The sequence below is a fragment of the Dothidotthia symphoricarpi genome (genome assembly GCF_010015815.1).
Source record: "Dothidotthia symphoricarpi CBS 119687 unplaced genomic scaffold P153scaffold_23, whole genome shotgun sequence".
NCBI classification, from domain to species: domain Eukaryota; kingdom Fungi; phylum Ascomycota; class Dothideomycetes; order Pleosporales; family Dothidotthiaceae; genus Dothidotthia; species Dothidotthia symphoricarpi.
In genome coordinates, this window is record NW_022985030.1 from 92,586 (window position 1) to 113,101 (window position 20,516).

At 52.5% G+C, this 20,516-nt stretch overlaps 11 protein-coding genes across 11 annotated transcripts in view; 8 read left to right on the forward strand and 3 right to left on the reverse strand.

Annotated features, from left to right (window-relative positions):
• The window catches only part of P153DRAFT_426420 (uncharacterized protein), a gene marked incomplete at its 3' end in the record, with an annotated part of 2,434 nt that extends 2,020 nt beyond the window's left edge, over nt 1-414 (forward strand). Inside the window, exon 3 of the mRNA XM_033672600.1 lies at nt 300-414. Coding sequence (XP_033518754.1) covers nt 300-414 — 115 coding nt within the window. The remainder of the gene's footprint in view (nt 1-299) is intronic.
• A 1,666-nt stretch (nt 415-2,080) lies between these two features.
• On the forward strand, nt 2,081-3,707 carry P153DRAFT_302211 (aldehyde dehydrogenase; the record flags this gene model as incomplete). Its single annotated transcript, XM_033664439.1, has 3 exons — nt 2,081-2,544; nt 2,625-3,482; nt 3,563-3,707. The coding sequence occupies 3 exons, from the start codon at nt 2,081-2,083 to the stop codon at nt 3,705-3,707; spliced, it is 1,467 nt and encodes a 488-aa protein (XP_033518755.1).
• A 1,237-nt stretch (nt 3,708-4,944) lies between these two features.
• Nucleotides 4,945-5,688, forward strand: P153DRAFT_361086 (uncharacterized protein; the record flags this gene model as incomplete). The annotated part of the gene is made up of 1 exon (XM_033666958.1): nt 4,945-5,688. One exon carries the CDS (start codon nt 4,945-4,947, stop codon nt 5,686-5,688), a length of 744 nt encoding a protein of 247 aa, XP_033518756.1.
• Nucleotides 5,689-6,373: 685 nt separating this feature from the next.
• On the reverse strand, nt 6,374-6,835 carry P153DRAFT_361087 (uncharacterized protein; the record flags this gene model as incomplete). The annotated part of the gene is made up of 2 exons (XM_033666959.1): nt 6,374-6,523; nt 6,683-6,835. The coding sequence occupies 2 exons, from the start codon at nt 6,833-6,835 to the stop codon at nt 6,374-6,376; spliced, it is 303 nt and encodes a 100-aa protein (XP_033518757.1).
• A 2,411-nt stretch (nt 6,836-9,246) lies between these two features.
• P153DRAFT_390402 (uncharacterized protein) lies at nt 9,247-10,950 on the reverse strand (the record flags this gene model as incomplete). Its single annotated transcript, XM_033670923.1, has 1 exon — nt 9,247-10,950. The coding sequence occupies one exon, from the start codon at nt 10,948-10,950 to the stop codon at nt 9,247-9,249; it is 1,704 nt and encodes a 567-aa protein (XP_033518758.1).
• A 420-nt stretch (nt 10,951-11,370) lies between these two features.
• On the reverse strand, nt 11,371-12,640 carry P153DRAFT_400995 (uncharacterized protein; the record flags this gene model as incomplete). Its single annotated transcript, XM_033671872.1, has 4 exons — nt 11,371-11,712; nt 11,764-11,964; nt 12,026-12,430; nt 12,596-12,640. The coding sequence occupies 4 exons, from the start codon at nt 12,638-12,640 to the stop codon at nt 11,371-11,373; spliced, it is 993 nt and encodes a 330-aa protein (XP_033518759.1).
• A 989-nt stretch (nt 12,641-13,629) lies between these two features.
• Nucleotides 13,630-14,202, forward strand: P153DRAFT_251415 (uncharacterized protein; the record flags this gene model as incomplete). The annotated part of the gene is made up of 1 exon (XM_033662713.1): nt 13,630-14,202. A coding segment is annotated over one exon (573 nt), but the record flags the coding sequence as incomplete, so codon positions are not given.
• Nucleotides 14,203-14,602: 400 nt separating this feature from the next.
• On the forward strand, nt 14,603-15,370 carry P153DRAFT_390405 (uncharacterized protein; the record flags this gene model as incomplete). The annotated part of the gene is made up of 2 exons (XM_033670924.1): nt 14,603-15,098; nt 15,168-15,370. The coding sequence occupies 2 exons, from the start codon at nt 14,603-14,605 to the stop codon at nt 15,368-15,370; spliced, it is 699 nt and encodes a 232-aa protein (XP_033518761.1).
• Nucleotides 15,371-15,661: 291 nt separating this feature from the next.
• Nucleotides 15,662-16,930, forward strand: P153DRAFT_390406 (uncharacterized protein; the record flags this gene model as incomplete). The annotated part of the gene is made up of 2 exons (XM_033670925.1): nt 15,662-16,437; nt 16,504-16,930. 2 exons carry the CDS (start codon nt 15,662-15,664, stop codon nt 16,928-16,930), a joined length of 1,203 nt encoding a protein of 400 aa, XP_033518762.1.
• Nucleotides 16,931-17,147: 217 nt separating this feature from the next.
• Nucleotides 17,148-18,959, forward strand: P153DRAFT_130608 (uncharacterized protein). Its single transcript, XM_033662042.1, has 2 exons — nt 17,148-17,343; nt 17,393-18,959. The coding sequence occupies exon 2, from the start codon at nt 17,414-17,416 to the stop codon at nt 18,587-18,589; it is 1,176 nt and encodes a 391-aa protein (XP_033518763.1). The 5' UTR covers nt 17,148-17,343; nt 17,393-17,413; the 3' UTR covers nt 18,590-18,959.
• Nucleotide 18,960: 1 nt separating this feature from the next.
• Nucleotides 18,961-20,375, forward strand: P153DRAFT_130597 (metallophosphoesteras-like protein). The gene is made up of 2 exons (XM_033662041.1): nt 18,961-20,112; nt 20,374-20,375. The coding sequence occupies exon 1, from the start codon at nt 19,069-19,071 to the stop codon at nt 20,035-20,037; it is 969 nt and encodes a 322-aa protein (XP_033518764.1). The 5' UTR covers nt 18,961-19,068; the 3' UTR covers nt 20,038-20,112; nt 20,374-20,375.
• The last annotated feature ends 141 nt before the right edge of the window (nt 20,376-20,516 follow it).

The window sequence follows — 20,516 nt, forward strand, 5'->3', positions numbered from 1 at the left end:
ATGATGAATGGATGGGGAGTGCTACGATACGATACATGAAACGATATAACATTCCAGCAAAAGGAACAAGCTGTGTATAACACTATACTACAACATCTGCTCCTGATACACCCACCCCACCATCTTCATCCGTATCAGAAAACAACCCCACAACACCACCCCCCACGCCAAACCCCTCCAACTCCCGCCTCACATCCGCCATCCCCGCCCCCCGACCCTTAACATACCGCCTCGCCATGCGAAACAAGCGCTCGCTACTCTCCCCCTCATCCCTATACTCCTGCAGCTCCTCCGCCCAGCGCGAGCTATCCACCTCCCCATCCCCATCCCCCTTCGCCCCCTGTCCCCCCCTCCCGCCCTCATCCCCATGCGCCTCCAGCCCCCGCAGCGCAACCCCCGTCCTCAAAAAAATGAGCCCAACATCCCACGCGCCCACCACCTCAGTCAGAAAATCCTCAAACTCCGTATCCAGCGCATCCCGCAAAATGCGAATAGAGCGCATACCCCAAAACGCCGCTTCGCCGTAGTCTTTCAGATACAGATGCGCGGCGACATACCGCGCAACGAGTTTGAGGCGCAGGATGATGCGCACCGTCATGCCTGTTTGGCCCGCGTAGAGGCCGGCGGGGATATGCGCGTGGAAGAACGCGTCTGCGAGGATGCGGCGGGTGCGTGTGCGCGCGTGGATGAGGATGTGGATTGCGTGGAAGGCGCGGGTGTATGTGTCTAGAGCTTTGCGGGGTTGGGCGGGGAGGAAGGCGTCGGCTGTTGCGATGAGGGCTGTGCTTGTTTCTAGGCAGGATTGCAGGGTGGGGAGGGGGAGGGCCATTTGGGTTTTTAGTTCTGCGGTTATGGGGGGGTGGTAGTTGTGGGTTTGCATGCTGTAGAGGCCTTTTACTTTGCCGAAGGGGAGGAGGAGGCGCCGTTGGAGGGGGGGTGGGGAGGACGGGGTGAGCAGGGTGAAGGTTGTGGAGAGGCGGTCGTTGAGCATGGGGTAGGAGAGGGCGCTGTAGTGCCAGGTTTCGGCGAAGAGGTGCAGGTCGTCGAGGAGGAGGATTGCGGTGTGTTCCGGGACGGCTTGGTGGAAGGGCGCGCTGATTTGTACGATGGCTGTGTGTGCTGTGAAGGCGTCGGAGGTGGATACTATGGGCACGAGACCCTCGCCTGAGATGTGGTTTACTGGTGGTGAGAACCCGTGTTAGCTCTTGTAGCTGGGCGCGTCATTCGACGACATACCCTCGTCCGTGTCTCCCCATTCCATCTCCCCCATGAGGTATACGCGATACATACCCGCGCTGGGCCACGGCGTGGCGATCTTGACAAATACATTCTCTCTCCGCCACACTTTGCTGCTTTCCTCATAAACCTGCTTGTTCACGCGCCATAGGTCGAAGTCGAATTTGTATACGCCGCCGAACAGGCCTTGCGCCTCAAGCGCGGGTGAGGTTATGAGGCGGTCTGCGGGCTTGAAGTAGAGCGAGTAGATTTGCTCGCGCAGTTCGAGGGGGAGCTGCAGGAATGGAAAAGGGGTTGCGACTGTCATTTTGGAGACTAGCAATCAACAAAGTGAAGTTACGGGAACTGTGTTCAATCGCAGGAGTTGGAGATATGTGAAACACGAACATAACAAGACGACCCCGCAGCAACCGCCGTTAACTCCGCGTGCCGAGGCCGACATGAACAAAGCTTTTACACATCAAACTTCGTGGTGCATAGCTGGTAGGAACTCGTATCCTGGCCCTTGATGCCCTGTGATCTAGGCTTCAGTCGAGACAAGCTCCTTCGTATGCTCTATTTCAACATCACTTCATGCTGACAGCTTCATGTCGGTGGGGCCCCACATCCCGATATCTCCGCACCTCCAGAGGCTGGACTCCAAGTGCCGGGTTCGCTATGCAAGAGGTTGATAGAGGCTTACGACATGCATTTAAGGGCTTGCAAGGTGACTACGTAGCGGCATGAACGACTTGAAAAGTCGCATCCGGTCCCGCCCTAACCCCCACCATCACTCCGTCATCGCATACCGTCAACATCAAAGGAGCTCAACTCTTCGACAACCCACCAAAGATAAACCGCAACCATGACCGTCTCCCCAGACACCTCGTACACAGTCCCCCTCCTCATCAACGGCAAGGAAGTCACCACTACCACAACCTTCACCGTCACCTCCCCCGCCTCCCACAAAGACCTATGGCAGTCCTCCTCCGCCTCCCTCGAGCACGTCTCGTCAGCCGCCGAAGCAGCACAAGCCGCCCTGCCGGGATGGGCCAAACTAAAACCCAGTGGCCGACGCGCCATCTTCATGAAAGCCGCCGACATCCTCGAGGCGCGTGCCAGTGAGTTGGCGCAGTACATGGAGATGGAGACTGGTGCGCCAAGCGCGTTTAGCAGCGGTTTCAACGTGCCCAAGACGGCGGATATGCTGCGCGATGTAGCTGGACGGGTGGGCGGGATCATGGGGCATATCCCTACGTGTGAGGAGGAGGGGACTGGGGCGTTGATTGTGAAGGAGCCGTTTGGCGTTGTGCTTGCTATTGCGCCGTGGTGAGTACTCTTATATCCATATGGCTATGTCAAACCATGTATAGATGTGAGTTAGCAGTACGTATGTTGACATCTGCCAGGAACGCGCCCTACATCCTCGGCCTCCGCTCCGTCCTCTACCCCCTCGCCGGCGGAAACACCACCATCTTCAAAGGCTCAGAGTTCTGCCCACGCACATGGTGGGCACTCGGCAGCGTGCTGACCGAAGCCGGGCTGCCAGCAGGCGTACTAAACGTCCTCGTCCACCGTCCCGAAGACGCAGCAAAAGTCACAACCGCACTAATCGAGCACCCCGCCATCAAGAAGATAAACTTCACAGGCTCCACAGCAGTAGGCCGCATCATCGCGTCGCAAGCAGGCAAGAACCTCAAGCCCGTGCTGATGGAGCTAGGCGGCAAAGCCAGCGCCATCGTGCTCGACGACGCCGACCTAAAGAACGCAGCAACCCAGTGCGCGCTCGGCGCGTTCCTCAACAGCGGCCAGATCTGCATGAGTTCGGAGCGTATCCTCGTGCACAAGGCCATCAAGCCGCAGTTCATCGACGCGCTAAAAGGCGCCGTGGAGGCTATTTTCGGCGGCGACAAACCACCCCTCGTCACCGTTACCAGCGCTGCTATCACGAAGAACAAGAAGCTCGTTGCTAACGCGCTGGAGAACGGCGCGAAGCTCATTCATGGCGATCATGAGAAGGAGGAGCTGCACCCTGATACGAAGGAGGTGAGCGGCACGCGCATGCGGCCCGTCATCGTCGACGGCGTCAAGAAGGGCATGGATCTTTTCTACACCGAGTCCTTCGGCCCGTCTGTGTCCGTCATTGAAATCGCGTCCGATGACGAGGCGGTGGAGATTGCGAACGACACCGAGTATGGCCTCAGCGGGGCTGTGTTTACGGAGAATCTCGCGAGGGGGCTGAGAATCGCAAAGCAGATTGAGACTGGGTATGTTATTTTTTTTTCCTTACTCGAATTTCTTGGGATTAGATGGCATTGGAACTGCGCTGACCCCTTTCACTGTCTAGAGCCGTCCATATCAACAGCATGTCGGTGCACGACGAAGCCAGCCTGCCCCACGGCGGCGCCAAAGCAAGTGGATTTGGGCGCTTCAATGCGGATTGGGGGATTGAGGAGTTCCTGCGCACAAAGACTATCACGTATAGATTGTAGGCGTCTAGCGAAGAGAGCTTTGCCCATCCGGGAGCTGGATGGTAACGCTATGATTGGGGATACTGCACCTTGAACGCGTCAAAATGTGGATTTGACTTTGTGGTACTGATAGCGAGATGTTTAGCACAGAACAAAGACCTCACAATCAACACTTCCTAAACTCTCCACTTTCATCCCATCCCATTCCATCGCCGGTCAGCCAAGCCTTCGCGAGATCTCACCGGAGCATACTCAATCAGTCGATCTACGTACTCCCGCACATCCCTCCTCCGCTACCTAACTAGCTAGTCATAAGGCTAAACTAATCACCGACGCGCGCGCTGCTTTCCACCCTTTCTACCTACTCCCCGGCTCATGCGCACCCCGAAGTATAATAAGCGAGACGGCGCGCGAGGTAGAGCCAATGAGACCACGCGGGCACGGGAGTGATGTGCGTTCGTCTGTTCGTCTGCGATGTATGTACCAACCTAGTGGAAGGGAGTTTAGTGCGAGATCTGGCGATGAGGCGTGTGATGGTGTGCAGTAGTACGGTGTTGAACAGGAGAGGGTCGTCCGCGGGGAATATTAGGGGACGTAAATGTAAAACTCAATGGGCGAGAAGATATACATACAAGAAAAGAAGAAGATGGACTATGTAAATAGACGTGCGAACACGATGAAAGACGGAAAAGGTGGGAGGACAGGGGTATATACAATACGATGAGATAGGTACGGTACGGTACGACACGACGATCATCCCAAGACGTCAGTGCGCTTCCCGCGCGCGCGCGATGACAAAAACCCCGTCCGTCCTGCGAAAACTAAGAAACTCATGATCGCATGCATTGTGGCGTTGGCTGCATGCAGCCCCGCCCAGAGTCCACAATGGGTATGACGGGGCGCTTGGGCTGGGCGGATATTCATGTTGAATGGCGCTGTGTGGAAGGGCTAGCATACGGGCGTGCATGGCTGAGCCCTTTTTTCGTTTCCAAAGATAGGCTGGAGGGGTTCGCCTTGCTGAGGAGTTTAGTGGAGTAGTGGACTGGACTTTGCTGGGCTGGATTGGTTGCGTACAAAGCCCTGCAGCGCCCCTCCCATGCATGTAGCTGAGGGACTTTTCTCGCTCGACGGTTTCTTAAGGTGGTAGATCGGACCTGACCTGACCTGACTTGACCCCTCTTTTTGGATTCTTGTGTATCGACCGACGGCTTTGCACATCGACGGCCTCTTTGGAAGATTGGGATCTTGGGTAACGGCAATGGCTATGGATTACCCGCAATCGTTATTCAAGCGCACATCGCTGTTCCGCCGCTTCTCGAAGCAGGGCCGGAAAGCGCAGAACGACGCTGTATATCCGCCGAACAGCGAGACATTCCGCCCTCCACGACGAGACTCGACGCTCCAGCTACGCACCCCGCCGCAAACCCCGTCATCATCCTCGTCGTCGCAGCACCAACGACAACACAGCAACAGCAGTAGTCCCGCCGCCACCGCCGCCGCCGCCAAACCCGACCTAATAACCCACATCCACCGCATCGACCTACCCCGCCACCCCAGCAGCAGCAACACACCCACCCACACCTCGCCCACCTACCGCACCCCCCGCGTCTCCCCAACCGCGCTCCCCACCCTCCCCTTCCCCACAACGCAATCCCGCACCATCCACACAAAACCCTGGAACGTCTTCCTCCCGCCCACGCACATCTTCGCGCTGTACCTCGGCGCCCTGCCCACAGATACGTGCGACAAGTGGTTCGTGTACTCTGAGGGGCCTGATGCGGCGGGGAAGCTCAAAGTGCATTTCCATCAGCGGTGGACGGGGGTGAAGGTCGCGGAGCTGTTTGTTGTGGTTGATTTGCGGGGCGAGGGCGCGGGGAAGGTTGTCGGGATTAAGTGGGATGGGGGGGAGGGGATGAATTGTATGGGGGTTGGGGAGGCGAGGTATCTTGTGAGGGGGTGTTGTCGGTGGGCGTTGGGGATTGAGGTTGAGGAGGGGTGTTGATTGAGAGTGGGGGTTGGCTTTTTGCTTTTTTGTGGGAGCGTTTAGCGGGTGGGGGCTTGTTTGTCAATGGCGCTTTTTTTGTCTTTGGGGGGCGTTGGTGCTTCTTCTTCTTCTTCTTCTTCTTCTTCGTCTTCTCGCCTTCTTCTCGTCACGACAATTTCCACGTCTTTCTTGCTTTGTCGAACGACGGAGCGCGCGCTGCTCGCGTTCGGCATTGGTAATGTAATCTTTTTTCAATCGGTATACGACGGACAGAATGATACACGCAGAATGACGATTTTCCACAGCTATCCTAAAGGGTCAAGCAATATGTCCTAGTCAAGTGCGAGGACAATACGGTGTCTGCCAAGCTATTGGAAGCTTCCGGAGGAAAGGAAAGAGAACGGAATTAGACCCTGAACTATTCCGATCATTCTAGAAGATTGTCTGGAACACGGCGCGAGAAGGGCTGTTACACGAGCAAATGAGCGCTATGCCAGTTCAAGAAAGAGGATACACAATTCGAGGGGTACTTGTATATTCCACATCTCACCTGTTAAAGCGGGATATCCTTTTATTCCTCCCTCAACCCTCAACCCTCAAGAAGCTCGTCACCCAGTCTCCAGCTTTACACATCTCATCTACAGCAGACAATCCAACCCCCATTGCTCTCACAACTCGACCCCGAGGCATTCCGCCTCACACCTCAGCACCCCGTAACCCCCCAGTACCGCCCCTCAATCAACTTAGTATCCCAATTCTTCTGCGAGTACCCCGTGTTCTGATCCGCGCGGCACGGGTAGCCGCTGTAGGCGCGGAAAGTGCATTTCTTGCTGCCTTCGTTGTTCCAGACGATCTGGTGTGGATTGACATTAGTGTTGGGCTTTGGGTTATGACGTGGAGAGGAGGGGCTGTGGAGTGAGGAGAGGTGTGGGGGAGAGATGGGGAGAGAGGAAATATATAGAGAAGAGGAAGAGATGGGAAAAAGATGGGAAAGAGATGGGATGAGACATACACGATCCCCATTCCCACACGTGCTATCTCCAATCTGCGTACATCCCCGGTTCTGGATACCGCCGTAGCTGAACGAGCGCGGGCAGGCCGCGGTGAACTTCCATGCTTGGGTTGATGCGATGAGGAGGGTGAGGGTGAGGGTTGTGAGCTGCATCTTGAGAGGACGTTGCTAAAAGCACGGCTCAAGAGTGATATAGACAATGTATGTATGGCTGGAGGAGAGACTTGAAGATGATCTGAGTACCTAAATCAGCGGCCATCAATGCCCTTTATATCTTCTTTCTCCACCCATCCATCCGTCTCTCATACCCCATAAACATTTCCATAACACAACACCCAAGCCTCGCTTCATTACTTACACCACAAAACCCGTGACAAGCCACACCCATGCACCTCCGCTCCCACAACAGTAAATATAGTGCGGCTGAGCGCCCCCCAACCAATCACACCACCCCCCTCCGCATCCCCACAGCACGACGTTTCTCCTCCCCACATCGTATGTATGTTTCATATGTAAGTACTCCGCAAACGCGGTGGTACAGCATGTAGTACAAAGTTTGTGGCTTGACGGAGTTTAGCACCAATCAGCTTGTGTGGTGCGGTGTATGATCTGATTCTTGGACGAGGGGACACGGGGGAGGAGGGGGTTCGATGAAGGTTATGCGCGTGCGTGCATTGCGGGGGTTTGAGGTGGGTGGGGGAGGGAGGTCTGGGATGGACGTGGTGGTGGTGGTGGTGGTGGTGGACTTGCTTTTGCTAGAGCTGTTCGACGAACGCGAGGAAAGCGACGACGGGACTGGGTAAGTGCAGTGTTTGAAACGGGTGGAACACGGCGTATGGTATGCTACTGTCGCTCTCGATGCGGTGGTCCTGTCAATGTGTTCTCCTTCTACAATTGGTTGGTTTGAGTTGCTGTCCGGGTTCCTGCGTTACCATCCCCCTCTTGAGTCCAGCCTCTGCTTGCTGATCATCTTGGTGGATCGGCCAATGAGAATGCTCGGCTTGCGCCTTATGGAAGTCTGCATGCTATTAGTAGCCTTTGAGTTGTATTTTGGAGGGCCTTGTGCAGCTGTCGTGCCACTGTTCGTCTAGGCCTGCTACTTACTTGCTACCTGCCCAGAAGAGAAGATGAGTGTCTGGACCTCAGCTTGAACCGTCAGAATCGCTGTCAGATCTGGTAAGTTCTGCGAACATCCTAGCAAACTGTATTCTTCGTACTTCCAGATCGTCTGTAGGCGGTGGTTGCCAGGAGCCATGTATTGACGTTGGATGGTTCTAGACTCGTCGTATTTGCTCTCTCCTATGTAGTACAACGTTTTGAGCATCATATTTCCGCGGAAGTTTATTAAGGGCCCAATTCGCGAGACATGGTAGTGTGTGTGAGAGCATGCGAGATATTTTGTTTCAGTGCGCAGCACGCATACCTCAAGACCATACTTCCCGTCTGAAGTAATTGTAGTCTCGACACCGGTCTTAGTCAATATATCTTCACGGAGGAGGTCTAAAAGTTCACAAGCATAGCGAAATGCCGTGTTGTGAGCAGTACTCGCTTTACTGAGATTGTGTCTAACAGTTATTCACCGCGAATTTACATCAGCAGGCAGTGTCACACCGAAGGTGGATTGAGGTATGTTGCAGTGCGAAGGCAGAAGCAGAACTACGCGCTACGTAGACTGAAAGGCATATGTGCTGGACAGAGATCGAGAGGCTGAGCTGTTTCTGGCTGGAAGCGCTGGCGAGCACAAAGAAACTGGATGAATGGTAGAGAGATATAGGAACGGTTGATTTTCGATACCATAAGACGAGCACTCTAAAACATACTCATAGCTTATGCTACGTACGTCAGAGCAAAGTGCAGAGAAAGCACGAAGCACACAAACATGTAGGTCAATACGAGGTAGATATCAATTTCAGAGACTTGGAGGACAAGACCTTTTCCATATGATTGCTATGAAACTCACTAGGACTGCGATTCCTGGTCATTAAGCCACGAGAGTTGTAGCTGACTATAGCTGTCATTACAACTTCAGTCGGCAGAAGTTCAAAAGTAGTGATAAGAGAGAGAGAAATGGCGCAAAGAAAAACAACACGCCTCCCAAGCATCAGATATGGACACGAAAAGCAAACAGAATGCAACAATGTTTTGAATAAAGGCAAGACCGGCTACGAAACACAAGTCAAAGTCGAATATGCCCTTCTGCTACTTGAAGTCCCAGCCCTTCCATGAATGACGGACGAGTACAGTCCGATAGATGTTCATGTTGGAGCACATAGTGTGTCTGGGTACGTCGATGTATGTCGGGAATAAAACCTGGAACCACAGGGAGCAGGGAGACCCAACGGATTGCAAAAAGACGGTCATATCGTCCAACCGCGAACTATTCGTAACCTGGTGTTGTAGATATACGAAGAGAAGTATACGGCTTCGCGAACCTGTTGCCAAGTTCATAATCGGTCAATCGATAGGTGTCATTGCGCAATGAGCATAGCTGGCCGCCTTTGGATTCGAGTGCCTGATGATGAAAAGCCCTTCATTGCGTGTATGACCAGGTCTTATTTGGATCATTACCACAAAACATCGGCCAGCGCTAGTGTCGTGCCAAGCAGCGTTCCAGTCTCTTCGTCGATGCCACCGTAAGCTTCTGTAAGCCTTTGGATGCAAGCTTCGGTGTCCAAGATAAGACCCCCACAATCTGCTTCCCCCTCCAGGACTATGGGATTCTCGAGACGAAACTCAATTTCGCATGGCAAACCTCTGTAATCGACCCAGATGTCTGGACAAGGTAAAGATCGCCTGGTAGGGTGTTGATCCAAAAGTGCTTCGAGGACCAACAGACAGCGCCGCTGAAGTTCATATAAAGATGTCACACCAAGTTCCTGTTTGATGACCGAATCCTCTGGACATGTCAACTGAACACAAATAGTCGTAGATGTATCGAGTAAAAGCGACGCTTTCCGGACAAGGTTGGTAGCTTGATATCGGACACTGTTCAAGTTCACCCTCCCAGCCAGATCATAAAGCAAGATGATGGTCGGAGCGTCAAAGACTTGCTGAATGCCATCAACCTGACTAAACGGCCTTATGTTCTCAATCCATCCATGCAAAGCATGGAAGTCTCCAAACGTAGCTCTGGGCTCTTGTGTGGACATCTCCACAATAATTTCCCTCTTGAAGTAATCCAATGCAAGTTCCCGGATTTCTTTGTTGATTGCAAAAGTTTCCGGAAGTGACTCAGATAACGTGTTCTTGTTCAGATTATATTTGAGTTGGTGACCAGCGCCCCCAACAAGGGTCGAGAACCTCTTCTCGATCCTTGGATAGCGATACATGAGCTCTGCAAGACGGATCGGTTGACGTTTTGAGTATACTCGCTGCAGTCCTCCCGTGTTGGATACTTCCAACACGATTCTGGCAGGGTCACGCGATGGCTTATGAGTATCAGTGCTGAGCAGAAATGTAACGCGATTACCGTCGTTCGACAGAATGACGCTTTCCAACACCTTCGAAGGACGTAAGTATAAACCGATGGTAGTTAATCGCTCCCTTTCTAAACATGCGAGCATTGAGTTCAGGACGTCGACACCGTAGTTTTGGACCGTTGATGACGGATGCAGGTGACGACTGCTCGGGTCATGGTCTGTCCTATCTGTTTCCACAAAAAGAATTTGCAGCTTCGAGTTTGTTCTCGACCAGATCCAATTCCCAAGGGGGGCTACATCGAGTCGCCGAGGCAATCGTGCTGGGCAGGGAGGGCCTAGGTCAATCGATAACCTCCGGAGCAGAGCCTCATGAGTTCCGATCTTGTATAGCCACTTTTCAATGCGATGCAGGTACGGAGTATGTTCGCAATTGGCCATAGGAAAGCAGACCAAGAACGTGTTCCGGGAGTAAAGCATTGCTGCGGCTTCCGACCACACTTGATGACAAGAAGAGAGAAAATTGACACCAGGGATTGGACAGGCTAGCCTTGGACTTGCCCAGGGATGACGTCCCATCAAAACGATCGGATCGTCGTATTGAAACAGGGTCTCGTAGATAGCATTGCGTATTTCCGCCGGGCGGTTGAGGAAGGGTGTGACATACCCGTCTGGAGCGCCAGACAGGCTGTTCGATTTCGCGAGGTCAAGTATCGGTAAGGTTGATTGGTTTGCCGTAGCCGTATCGCGAAGTAGTGGTCTCTCGATCGATGTTATAGAAGCTGACGTGCCTGTAGTCTGAGCCTCAGCTCTGACAGCGGCGAGATTGCCTGTCATTTGCAGTTCTGCCATGACAAATGCAGCTGCGATTGCGATAAGACTGTTTTTTGGGTTTGAGCGGACAGGTATCGATGTTGTGGGTTGTGTGGTAAAGAGTGGTTAATAAGAAAGTTGTGGTGAGGTCAAGTTCAGAGGCGAGCGTCAGATAAAGGCAGGAGCTACCTTATTGGAGTTATGTGACTACCCTCACCCTGGAAAGAGACGAGAAGGAGATGAAGATCTAGTATCGCTAGGAGATTGGGCAGTCTGTATGTGAAGCAAACGAGGAAAGAACTTGCTTACAGGCTATTGGAGGAAAGTGGATCTAGTTGAAAGTATGAAAACACAAACACTCACCTGGCGGTCTAGAATAGTGATTGACTCTCAGATTGCCATCTACAAAGAAAGTCGTTTAACTCCGAACCTAAGATACGCTTAACAAACCCACAACTCTTAGTAGTTTATCCAGTCATTCTCATCCCTCTCTTCCCTCTCCAGCGCCCTATCTCCACATATCACTTCGCACTCATCTCTGCTTATCACACTCCACCCTCCCTTTGCATGAACAATCCCATACCCAATCTCCCACTCCCTTTTCTTGACAAGCTCCACCATCTTCTTGCATTCCCCTGTATATCGCCTCAACCACGGCTGCAACGGCCTCATGATGCCGCGTGATTCATCATCCATCCCATAGCTTCTGTGCTTGAGGAAGACAAAACTGAATTTCGGGGCGCGAAGGTGTTCCGCCTCGCGATGGATCATCAATGTATTTTGAAAATTGTCGAGGTACTGCTAGTACCACGCAGTGTGGTCATGGAAGACATAAAATGTCGGCGGGAGAACGAGCGTGAAATGACAGAGTGCCGTGGTTTTTAGTTTGTTCAAACAGTCTTGGAGTGACTCATTGTGCGACCAGTTTGTAGGGACAGAGAAACCGAATCGTCTGAGACGGGCGCGAAAGTACATCGTTTGGTCTGCAACGCGGTGTCGTTCACCGCGAGAAATGGAAAACCTGGGGTGGGGAGCACATATGCGCTCGTGGAACTAATCATTTGTTAGCTAGACTTCATGATGAGGATCCTTAATTGAGGAGGTGTATACGTACATCAACCGTTCCATACGTGGGAAATGCGACATAATCTTTGCCAAGGAATGGCACATGTACCGTCACTGTCTTCAGGAACCGGAAGTGTCGGAATTGAATGGTGTTCAACCAGCAGCTCATCACCATCCACCCGTTGATCCCGCTGAAACGCCACTCATTCTCGCCATAAAAGACTTCGCTTGCCTCTTCGTGGATGAGTTTACTAACACGTAGGAGTGCAACGCGAGGTCTGTTTGTGGACTGGTATTCGCGCATAACCGTTGCGCGTTGAAGGTTGCAGTTGTACATCATGTTGTACCTGATATGGGGCCAGAGATCGATAGGTTCGGGTCGTACGAGGAGCTTGCGGTAGATCTGAAGTCGCAGCTCAGACGGCAGTCTTTCGAATGGGAAGGGTTTGGCAGTCTGAGTCAAGTCGACACATTGTTAGCAAGTCGTATAGTCAGGGAACTGCTGCTGATGCGCACCTGAGGCCGACACTACTTGCGCTCGTTGTGCAACACTGGATAAAACCAGACAGGGTAATCTTTCTTTATGTCATGGATCTCGCGTGACGTGTAAGCCTGCCACGGTCTCTGTGGGCTCGGTCCTTTTCGTCCTGGAAAGCGTCCGCATTTTTGGATATCCGCTGAGTATCTCTCGACATGATTGCCATGGGGTCGTGGTGGTAAGCTGGCAGGTCGTGGGTCGATTTGCAAAGGACGTTGGACCCTGTTCGCCGGCCGCGCTCGAGATGGCAGAATTGACGTCTGCATAGTGATTTACTATTGTTTTGATTGATGGTGTATGCAAACCTGAGCGAAGGAAGGTGATAGTAATGGTAACTACAGTTGAGGTACCGCGATGGTGGACAGGAGAAAGTTATACTGAGACCATCGTTGTTCTACGATCGGTTGCGCCTTCTTGTCACAACACAGTCTCCTGCCTACTTCCCCACGTAGTGTGTTTGCCGATTTCCTCATTCAACACGTTACAAACTACGTCCATGAGAGTCAAGCGCTCGACACGAAACACACGTCGTCGTGACGATCAAGACAAACAGAAGCGTTGACCCAGGCCAACGTTGTTTCAACTCATACAAACAGTGGCTCACTTCCATCGGCCTATCGACCTCAAGCCCACGCCGCGTGCCTGCTCAGGTGTCAGTGTCTCGAGCTTCCACTGGTTGAGAACATGAACCACTTGACCATTTGTGCTCACCCCATGCCTCCAGTTCGAACCAATGTTATATCGTTACAGGGTTTTCATACGGCGCATCGCAATATCGCTATCAACTGTTTTACATGGCAAGTGAAAGAGCGTGAAGCAGTGAAGAGAGTGAGCAAATGGAAGAACAATGAATACCAACCACCACAATTGTCCACTTCACCGGGCGGCAAAACGCTCACCCAAGATTTTCAAAAGTTCCACTGGCGGCTCCAATATCACCAGGTTCACCTTTTCTTGGAGCAAAGAGTTGAAAACCTGCCCCATCCACTTCGAACCAGCACAACGATCAACCGCACTACCGAAGAAGCATGTCGGAGCAAGCTCAAGCCAGCTATTCGTACGTCCTCAGCACGAGTTTCGCCCGGCACAGTGCCACTTGGTCACCACAGCATGTGCGAAACACATCAGCGGAACATAGCGCAGCGATGAGAGACATTATCCGGTCATGGTGTCCCCCGATTGTGACACCCCCATCTTGTCGAGCTGTAAGCTTCAGCAGCTGGTCAAGATTCACCACATCGCCGTCGAAGATCACACCCGTTGGAGAGTTGAAAGCGTCGATCGTCTGCAAAGCGAGTGGAACATCACCGGGATATGATCCTCCGGAAGCTGAAAAGACATATTTGGGGGCAGATCAGCCTGTCAACTGGCAGGAGATGGCTAAGCCGAGAGTTGGCAATCAGAAAAAGCAGAGTCCCAAATCCGGGGCGACGGGCTCAACCATGGACAGCGTCGAAGAGAAGATTGAGCCTGTTCGGTTCGAAAAACAGTTGCCCAAGCGAGCGAACACAAACTCGCAGCTGACTGATTCGCTCAAGGCGTCACCGCCCAGAAACACCGAGCTACCGCTAGCCAAGGGCGCTCAACATCGATCATCACAGAGGATGACACTGGCACAGAGGCTGGGTCTGGACGGGATGAAATGCGACGAGCTCCCTTCAGCATTTGATTCGGACAGCGAAGACGAAGCGGATTATGTGGCGACACCATGAGTATGCAACGAGATGAGCCACAAGACGCAATGAAAGACGCTGGAGACGAAGCTACGATCGCAGCACAAGATTGAGAGAAAGAGGAGTCTCTTTTAGCAGGAGAAGAGAAGAAAGGTTGGGTCCGAGCTGGTTAGCTCTTTACTTTTTGGATGATATCAACGCGTTAATGGAGTTTGGCAAGGTAGTAACAGTGGAGATGCCTGATGGTGGAGAGAAGGGAGGAATGGAGTGTGACGAGCGCATCATAGCCTAGACAAATGGGGTTAGCTCGGTAGCCTCAGAGTTCCGTTCGATGACGGCAGCACCTTTTGTAAACCTAGCGTTTCTTCAGTCGCACTTCTCACGCAAGAACTACATTCCAATGGAACAAACAATGATGAATTGCACGCGCTCTTTCTCACAGTGTCTGAAGCGCACTACACAACGAACCCCGATCACTTCGTCAATACGCGCCAGAACTACACAACCCATACTCCTCGCCCACAGAGCTTCCCTTCGATGCATACACAGCTCCCGCGTTCAGTTTCTCGAATCCCGACCCCCTAAATCTCGCGACCGCGGCCCCAAGAGCGACGAAGACACGCAGACCGACTTCAGCGCTCTCGATGTCCTGCGCAACACGGCGGTGCCCGCGACCTCAATCGATGCATGTACAAACGATGGCTTTGCACTTAACAACCAATTGCGAATAACTGGGAGCGGGGTATTGCTTGTGGGCGGAGAAGCTTTTCGATGGCGACCCTGGCTACGAGAAGGGGTCCAGGGAGAGGATCATAACGGCGCGATGACAGGGCAACTATTGAATGCAAAGAAGCAGTGGGAGGTGCAAGATAGTGCCTGGGGGGTCTTGGAGTTGGCATGGCCAAAGCCTGGTATGTTCTAACATTCTATGCATTTATGTTATGGGTGTAGACGTGAACAACAGCTAATCTTAGCCGCAGACCTTCTCATCATCGGGACTGGCCCTCAGGTCACACCCATCGCACCTGCGGTTCGCCAGTACCTCAACGACCTCGGTATTCGGCTCGAGATTCAGGACACTCGAAACGCTTCCGCGCAGTTCAACCTCCTCGCTACCGAACGCGGCGTGGGAGACGTGGCGGCAGCACTCATACCTATTGGCTGGAAGGAAATACGGCAATAACTCTCGAGGTGAGTGCATCAGACCAACACTATGTAGCATATTGTAGCCAGTACGATAATTGCAGTCTGGAAGTGTCTTCTGCAATCTCTCTTGAGCAATAGTTCATGCCACAATATGCGTCCAAGTGACTGCTTGTGTCTTTCCATTGTTAAGCTCCACGTCACTCACAGTCAGTAACGATTGTCTCACTAACAGTGATTTTAGAGCAAACAGATTTTTGCATTCTCACTGGCATCACACCTTGCACAACGCTCTCACCTATCAACCCTACAAGGTTCTAGGTACAAATTCATGTTGGCCAAATACATCCCGCAAACGATCACGCGTCTACTTACATCATACGTGCACTCCTTCGTGCGCGCCGCAAGAAGAATGTGGGATTCTGTCGTCCGATTCGGATTTGGTCCGCCTGGTCGATCCGTCGATGAGGAAACCCCAGATGAGGAAACTACGAACGTCAAGCCGGTCAAGTCACCACAGGATGGCGCGCCCGACATGCCGCTTCTCCATGAGCAAACAAGGAGTCACGACTGCACGATGGCCAATGATAGTTATGAGTTCGCATCATCTCCTCCCAAGGCACCAGATGTATCGCAACACTCCTCATATTCTACCGAGATAGAATCACACATTCCTAGCCACATACCAGAAGGCAACATGTCTTTTCGTTCATTCCTCAAAAAAGCCAAAGACAGGAGGAAACTTATGCGCATCGAGCTGCCTAGCGACGTCGCAAATCCAGACTCAGACCACGCGGGCCTTCTCGCCAATGCACGTCGTGTTTCTTTCAACGAAGCGCCCCCGGAAGACGACCACGACTACATCACCCTCACTACCTCAGAGGATCAAACAGACATGGCAGTATTACTCACTCCCATCCGCGGGAAACTGCAGAAGCTCCGAGAAACCACGCCCGATAGCCTACCGCCATACAATCCCAGCGTACGGGCTAAGACCCACGCGCAGGTGCTGAAAGTGAGGCTGCTTCCCATCGGCGAGTTCATCGTACATGAGCTTCTAGCCAAGGTGCCTGCGGAGAAGAGGGGCATATTGGAATTGAAGTTGTGGTGAGTCCTCCGCTTTGCACACACTCAGAGAGTCTATTGTTTGAGTGTATATTAATCGTGCTATAGTCGCTACATTGCCGATGAATATTGGCCTCTCCCCGAAGGCAAAACAACACACATCCACGTACAAGCTATGTATCGCAATGTTATGTTCAAGGAAGCTGTGCTCACGGCACGACAAACGCATCTGCAGACGGACGCCATACACCTGGCTCAGGAAGCACTAGTGATTTTGCTTGAGTCGGAGATGGACAAGCGGGATTCGGGGGTGGATGTGGACGGGATGGACGTGAATCGCGAGCAGCTGGTGGAGGATGGTGATGAGGGGGAGTACCTACAGCTGAAACGCTTTGATGTGAAGCAATCAGGCGGATACAGCGGTGTAATGAGTGTGGAATCGGGTAGCAAGCGGCACGCCGACTGTGAGGATGACAAGGGCGAGAACAAGGAGATGAAGACTCGGCACGTAGGGCAGTTTCCCAAGGGAGGTTAGGGCCGTGGCGGTTAGAGTACGAGGCTGAGAACCTGAATGTGTCCTCATTTCTGATCAGAGTGTGCATGTCAAGATACGGTGGTGGGGTTGTTCAATTGAGCATATTCGCCGAAATGGGACGCTACGCGGATATGTGGTCTCGACAGATGTGAATGGAGGTGAGTGGTGAGTTAGGGACGCTCGGCTGATTGTGTGGGAAAGAAAAGAGAAGGGAGGAGAATGACATGGTAGTTGAAACTAGAAGTGACTTCGACTCCGCAGGAAAAGCCTCTTTCACTCACCAAATCGATCCGAGGATCAGCCGCGCGCAGTTTTGACCCAAACAACAATCGCGTCTGACCCCCACTTCTATTCAACACAACTACCACACACTTGAGACTCACATCACTCGACGCCGCCTGGACAACTCCTTGGTAAGTGAGACGCCCTAGATGTTGATAGTCTGACACTCACACCCTAGAGGCACGCTGGTTACGCTCCACTATGGCGACTCTCATAGACCTGTTGGACGCGCGGTACGCTCCGATCCAGACCTGCATGCTTCAGTATCTCGGTGTCGGTGAAGTGGTCGCGCTCCAGCGTACTTGCAAGGCGTTTGGCGCTCTTCAAGAAAGGTTGATGGCAACGAGCTACAATATCAACCTCCGCCTATCACACTTCTTCCGCGACCCCCGGGAGTTTCGTTCCTTGCTGGGAAAGTGCAACGCAGTCATCGCTGATGAGTTTGCGCGCCGATTCTTCTCCCGTCTTAACGAAGCTGAGTATGAACTTATGATATTTGTTGCAAAAGACATGTATGCTGTCTTAGCAGAATACTTAAGAGGTGAAGGATACACGCATGAAGAAGGGTTTTTTGAGTTCGTCAGAGAAGACTCAAGTGGATGCGGTTACATTGTTTACATGGAAAATAATCCGCGTGACGACACTTGGGCACCTCTAGCCCAGGTCCTCGACAGTGCTTACACCACCTGCTGTTTGAATCTGATAACCTGGAACAAAGCGTACTCCCTCTTTCCGTACAGAATCTTCATGAAGCAGGAGTCGCATCTTTTGGTCGAATTCGATCCAGATATCGCCTACCACTGGAGACGCCTCGAGCACGAGGGCATCAAGAGTAAGACTATTGAATGGAGCCAGAAAGAAGACAGCCATCCCATCACATGCCCTCGACGCGTTGGTGACAAGTACACGTGGGTTATCAACTTGGACACGCAGGGCATCGAAACTCCTGAACTACCCGACGAGGTTCTCGAAACAGCTACCTTTCAAATTCGACTTTGGGATAAAGATCATGACACCGGTCGGGGTCCTGTAATGCGATACATTCTCGACTTCCGCGAACTTCGACATCCAGTACTCAAGTATCCTTACATTGTGTTGAGGGAGCCAAGCACTGTATCACCTTCGGCTTTTCGACAGAAATGTAAGGCACTGGAGAAACGTCTTGACGAGTTGACCTTGTTTCAGTTGTTGCTGATTCATCCGGCATGCCGACCTTCTGAATACGATCAGCTTGCGAACGATGAGGTCAAGGCAAACCAACTTCGCGGAAAGTTCGAGTTACCTGCCTCGTGGACATTCTACGATGCTGATGTGGTGGAATTTCTGACCGATGCATGGAACGACTGGGAAGAAGGGGGCGGTAAAAAGCGCGCCTAGTCATCGTCAGGTCGAATGCGCCAGGTTGGGTGGACGACATTGCGCAGTTCTTGTCGAGTGAGTAATGGGGGAACAGTGAAAGATTCGCTGCAAGTCACTTCATTGCCTATCTGCTATATGAGAGGCTGCTGGGTCTTTTGAGGCGTGGGAAATATTCTCAGCCTGGAGGCATCAACGCGGTATGTACAGTCGGCAACGATAAATTGGGCGTTGGACCTGGTTCAGGATGCGACGCGACTAAACGAAGACCGGCAATGCCGACAGGTAGCTAGACGGCCATTAGCAGACGAAATCGAAAACCAGTGTCAAAAGAAGCCAAGAAGATCGGGTGAGTGATGAATGCACTTGTGGTTGTGATACTTTGTAGCAGTGACGTAGCGTCGGCGAATTTCGGATAGCCGCCGATACGGACCTGAATTCTACATGACTGCCTGAGGCATCTTCACAGTCACAACCACCCCTCAGACCTCTTGTGCGTGATGGACCCTCTTCTAGAAGAAGCGCTCGCTGCTGGAAACCCAACACCAGCCATCTCAAGCGCTACTGCAGTCTTCCCGAGCAAACTTTTAGCGATCAGCGACATCCATCTCTCCTACAAAGCCAATCGCGAGGCCTACGAGAAGCTGCAGCCGCATCCAAACGATGGCCTTATACTGTGCGGAGATGTGGGTGAGTCAGCCGAACACTGCCGCATAGCTTTCGAGAATGCGACGTCGTGCTTCAAGACGGTGTTTTGGGTGCCCGGCAACCACGAGTTGTATACGATGCCCACACAGAGAGAACACGGGGCGAGAGGCGAGAAGAAGTATCTCGAATGCGTCGATATCGCGCGCGAGTTTGGCGTGCAGACGCCTGAGGACGACTACATGCTGTGGGAGGGAGACGGAGGGCCCTGCTTGATCGCGCCTATTTTCACGCTGTATGATTACAGCTTCCGTCCCGCTGACGTTAAGCTCGAAGATGCACTCGATTGGGCAAGGGAAAAGGATATAGAGGCCACGGATGAGCACCTGCTACATCCCGACCCATACGCGTCGCGCATTGAATGGTGCCATGCACTTGTAGAACAGACCGAAAAGAAGCTGTCCGCAGCTGTCGCAGCGCATCCAGGCATTCCACTAATCATAGCAGGACATTGGCCGTTGAGAGAAAGCCTCGTTAAGCTTCCGAGGGTTCCACGGTTCTCTCTTTGGTGTGGCACAAAGAAGACGACGGATTGGCATAAAAGGTTCAACGCGAAAGTCGTCGTCAGCGGCCATCTGCACATTAGAAGGACTGACTGGGTTGACGATACCCGCTTCGAAGAGGTCAGCTTAGGCTATCCCAAACAGTGGCAGGAATGCCTTGAGCATGGTCTGGGTGTCAATGATTTGCTACGAGAGATTTTGCCAGGCCCCGAGACGCCTTCAGCACATATGAGAGACACAGTATGGAGGCGCTACGGCTGAAGCACGTGTAGTGCATAATGCAAGTTTGATTGTTCCGCAAAGTTGTCATGAGAAGCTGCATCCCTTCTTTTCAGGGTAGGTCTCGTCTTTCCAATTATGCTGTCTTCATGTTCCACGTTTTACGTTTTAGCCCCGCAAACACTCAAACACAGCAATCCTTCAACCGGTCTATGGTCAACTCGCGCACCTTCCTTGTTAGGTGCCAAGTTAGCCCCGCAGCCGAGCCAATCTCTCCGCTTCACAGGATCACGTTCTAATTCTCCATTCGACTACACCAATACACGGATAGACTCGATATTGAGCATGTCGATCTCGACGAAGCTTATCCTACCTTAGACGTGTTCTCCGGGGTCGCAAGGCGCCAGCCGACAAACGTCCCCTGCTACTCACTTCGAGCTCCGCTGTCAACGTCGCTCATCGCGGCAACGTAGTCGTTTGTTTACGATCGTGCCGAGGATTCAACCAATTGGTGTGATGGT

Excerpts from the sequence above, each read along its gene's own strand:
- P153DRAFT_130597 (XM_033662041.1), top strand. The coding sequence starts at position 19,069 with ATGGACCCTCTTCTAGAAGAAGCGCTCGCTGCTGGAAACCCAACACCA.
- P153DRAFT_130608 (XM_033662042.1), top strand. The coding sequence starts at position 17,414 with ATGGCGACTCTCATAGACCTGTTGGACGCGCGGTACGCTCCGATCCAG.